Source organism: Pseudorasbora parva, chromosome 18 (assembly GCF_024679245.1).
Source record: "Pseudorasbora parva isolate DD20220531a chromosome 18, ASM2467924v1, whole genome shotgun sequence".
Classification (NCBI taxonomy): Eukaryota; Metazoa; Chordata; class Actinopteri; order Cypriniformes; family Gobionidae; genus Pseudorasbora; species Pseudorasbora parva.
In genome coordinates, this window is record NC_090189.1 from 4,621,902 (window position 1) to 4,626,329 (window position 4,428).

Here is a 4,428-nt window from a genome sequence, read left to right on the forward strand (position 1 = left end):
ACTCTAGGCAGGCTCGGTGGGCTCTTTTTTTCTGGACTTTTTGACTTTTCTCTTTCGTACCACCCGGGTTCTAAAAACATCAAACCCAATGCTTCGTCTCGCGTTTTTGACTGCTCCGAATGCCCGTCTACTCCCGAGTGCATTTTTCCTGAGATACTCATCATCTCTGCACTCATATGGGAGGTTGAAGCAAAGGTCAACTTGGCCTTAGAAGGGGTAACGCCCCTGCCCAGTGGCCCAACGAATCAATTATTCGTGCCTGAGGGAGTTCGGTCCAACGTTATTCGATGGGGTCATGGTACCAATGTAGCTTGTCCAGGAGTCAATAGAACCCCGTTTTTGGTTGAGCAACGGTTCTGGTGGCCCGCTATGGAATTCGTATTGGATTGTTCGGTTTGTGCCATGGGTAAGACTTCCTATCGCTCCCGAAATGGGTTACTCCAACCGCTACATTTATTTCATTCTTATTATACTATAACCCATTAGTATATTTACTGACATATCACTTGAGACTTACTGATATAAATATTATATTTAAACTTTATTTGGAGTTCTTCTTTATTGCACAATGCAAATTTTTTAATATTTAACCTAAAATGTCTTTAATGTCGATATTACTAAGTGCAGACAAGTAGGACAGGAGCAATCGAGCAATAATAAACACTCTGCTTATATGACAAATTTATTTAGGAATAGAGGAAAACAGAGCAGGGAAGCAAATAGTTTTCATTTACACTTGTCACTTGGAATACACCAGATTTGAAAATCACTAAAATCTAATTCCCTATTGTCCATATTTTGTAGGAACCATGAGAAAATCAAACTTTATACTTATGGATCGAAACATGAACTTGTATCGCTAAGACGACTTCAGGCAATGCTTTTTCTCATGATTCTGTAGACTAGACAATTGGCTGAAACTATTCGTACATGAAGAGCACTGGTACGGCTTCTCTCCAGCATGAACTCTTTCATGTGTTTTCAGGTTCCCTGCCTGAGCGAAACTCTTTCCACAGTGAGAACACTTATACGTTTTTTCTCCAGTGTGAATTCTCTGGTGTATTTTTAAGTCGCTGGATGAACAGAAGGTCTTCTCACAGTCAAAGCACATATAAGGTCTCACAACAGTATGAAAACGCTCATGCACTTTTAAAGAGTTCAGATGTGAAAAACTCTTTCCACAAAAAGAGCAAACATGAGGCTTCACACCAGAGTGAATACTCTCATGCAGTTTTAAAAGTTCGAGTCGTGAAAAACTCTTTCCACAAAAACAAACGTGAGGCTTCACACCAGCATGAACTCTAAGGTGTTTTAAGTTTGATGCCACAGTAAATGTTTTCTCACACTGATCGCAGCTGAATGATCTCACTCCAGAGTGACAGCACAGATGATTATTGAGAGAGTTTTTCCGAGTGAAACTCTTTCCACACTGAGAGCAGGTGAACGGTTTTTCTCCAGTGTGAATCCTCATGTGTGTCTTAAGGTGATAATTATGTCTGAAACTCTTTCCACACTGAGAGCAGCTGAAAGATCCTTCAACTGCATATTTTCCAGCTTGCTTTTGGGTGAAATTCTTTTCAGTCTGTGAAACGACTGTGTTTCCATCTTCATATTCTATCTTCTTTTGAAACTGATGCATTTTGTCTTCATTCACATCCATCACATCTATAAAAATAAATAATAATAATTCAAGGAGCCCCAAATGATCAAGGTTTTTATCTTAATGTTCATATTTAAAGAGAATGAAGGAAAACACCAACCTATTTGTTCCTCTGTCTCTTCATCTTTTACTCTGCAGGGTTCTTCCTTAATCTCCATCTTTACAATAGTATGTCTGTAGTTTATCCTAGAGTAATTCCTCCTGCTTGCTTCTTCTTCTCCTGTGGGAAGATGGGAATATTCCCAACATTTAAACTCTCATGAGCGCTGTGGGAGCGACTTCACTGACTGAAAGTGTGAATTGTGAATCACTCGCAATTAAGTGCAAATAAACTTAGTGAAAGTGGTAAACAGAGGGGCCGGAGATAACAGGCAAAATTGAATGAATAAAATAATAAATGAATGAGTCATTTATATAGCGCTTTCATTTGTACTACTGTACACCCAAAGCGCTTTATACTCGTGTCAGGGATCTCTCCTCAACCACCACCAGTTTGGTGTACAAAAGGAGGAACAGGGGAGGAGGAGGGCTGCTGCAGGAACTAAAAAGGGGGAGAGGTAAGCTGTTGGTTTTATACCTTGGTTTTAATTGAAAGATTAGATTGCCGTACTCCTCCCAAAATTGTGTTTAATAACTTCACGAGTTTGTGTGAACACCACACTAATACTGTGTTTGACCCCCTTTCGCCTTCAGAACTGCCTTAATGCTACGTGGCATTGATTCAACAAGGTGCTGAAAGCATTCTTTAGAAATGTTGATGCTCATTTTGGTTAATTTTCCTGACCGACAATCGATGCTCATTAATCGATTATTAACTGTTAACTAGTAAGATTATAGTATTGAATTGCATTACATAAAAATACAATTGAAGAGTGTCTGTGACCTGGTAAAAATACTTTTTTTTTCGCGTGTTTATTTTATTGTGCAAACAACAGAACATACAGAACAGCTCAACAACAGAACCTGGATTCACACTAGAGCCATGCATTTATGCCCGAGCCCGACGGGACCCGACATTGGGCCAATTTTCACGTCATACCTAAACGCGAGCTGGGCTTCGGACCTTTTTTAGGCTTATCCTTCGTTTTATATTTATTTTATTATTTAAAAGAAACAATGTGCTGCGCTGGTGGAAAAACACGAGACTATAATAGCTTACGCAACTGTCAAGACATGGCTCACACATATAGAGTCCAGCAGCAGCACGCATTTCTTCAGCTGCTAGAGTTATGGCCTTTAAAACTGGTTCCTTCATTCGTTTTCTCTGAGCAGGTAGGCTATCTATCTGATTGCAAAATGACCAGGAGTAGGCATAAATGCCTTCCAAGATTCTTTCAAGTTATATTTAATTCTGATTACTCAAACAAACCAATTCAGAAGGTGGTCTGAAAGCATAGATATGAAGGTGCTACTGTAACACGCATTGCCACAAATGCTGCATCAGCCTGCCTCAGCTCGTCAAAAATGCCTTTTACTGTGGAGGTAATATCATAGTATGCTAGTAGCCTAGGCTAAATTAACTAACATTGTGATGCTTGAAGTATTATATATATGGATTTTATTATAGGCAAGACAAGTCAAGAGTTGATTTGAGAGGCTAAATGTATTAAACATGTGGTTAACCGCTGCGCCACCAGTTCTCCCTCAAGTTAGTCCCGCTGCTGCTGCTGTCTGGGTTCCTTCTGTAGTGCCTACTCCCACTGTTGCTCGGTGTCTGTGTCATCCGAAGCAATCCAAGTTTTTGATTTTTATTTCTGTGCCCCTGAGAGTACGGACCCACAAAAGGGGTTTAGAATGTTTATGGACGTGACATAACTGCCAGATTCAAACTGTGTTTTTTTGCGCTTTGGTTGGGGCGGAGACAGATGCAGATGCGCTCAGCGCTTGACATATATTATATATCATGCTTTGCAGATGATCAGTGTTTTCAACCACATAATGTTTATTTTAGGTTTTTAAACATTTAAATACACATAAGTACTAGTAAAACAATACATTTAGAGTTTGTAGAATACACTGGTGTATATGGAAGCAGCAATAACAATCCATTCAAATATAATTTGCCGACATGTTTTATTCATATCAGATACACATAATAATTATAAAGTTTACTGGATTCTTCTCCCAGTTCACCGGTCATTTACTTGTTTCATGAGATGAATTTACTTGCTGTAGTAAATCCGAATGGCAGGACTCTGAACTGCGGTGCATTTGTTCAAAGGTGGCATGCCCATCTCATACACATTATAGATCAAAATCAAGATAATTTATAAAGGTTTTTAAATGGCAAAACACACCCACAATTGGATTATTAGATAGTTGATGACATTGTAAATTTGCAAGTTTGTCAATATTTTGAATAAAAAAATAAAAAAACAAAAGCGATACGAGTCTATCATACAGTGATATTTGTACATGTGCTTTTTGAAATCCAATGCTAAAAATAACAGTACAATAAGCTTTTTCTGAGAATGGCATTATATTTATTGAAGACAAAGAGCAGCAACGTTTGATGGTGGAGACACATTAGGAGAACCCAAAGTCCCACAACACATTCTTTTGCAGTTAGTTGAGAAACTGCGACCAACATTAGAGGCAAATTATCTGTCATGGAGCAATCATTAAAAAGGTTCCCTATATCAGTAATTGTTTCTCGTGGGGTCGGAAGGTATTGCCATCATGTACAGGGGCTAGTCAGTGATTTTATTGCCGTCTGTCTCCCAGCACCTGCGTAAAAATCCCTGGCCGAATTACCTACTGCTTTTGAC

The 4,428-nt window shown here is 39.0% G+C and overlaps 1 protein-coding gene across 2 annotated transcripts; it reads right to left on the reverse strand.

Annotated features, from left to right (window-relative positions):
• Nucleotides 1-719: 719 nt before the first annotated feature.
• LOC137046505 (zinc finger protein 239-like) lies at nucleotides 720-2,367 on the reverse strand. Of its 2 annotated transcripts, XM_067423768.1 has the most exons (3): nucleotides 1,761-2,367; nucleotides 1,249-1,665; nucleotides 720-1,164 (listed from the first exon to the last, which is right to left on the reverse strand). In XM_067423768.1, the coding sequence occupies exons 1-3, from the start codon at nucleotides 1,816-1,818 to the stop codon at nucleotides 860-862; spliced, it is 780 nt and encodes a 259-aa protein (XP_067279869.1). In that variant the 5' UTR covers nucleotides 1,819-2,367; the 3' UTR covers nucleotides 720-859. The 2 variants fall into 2 exon arrangements, with proteins under 2 accessions (XP_067279869.1, XP_067279868.1); XM_067423767.1 differs by having other exon boundaries at nucleotides 720-1,665.
• Between the last annotated feature and the right edge of the window lie 2,061 nt (nucleotides 2,368-4,428).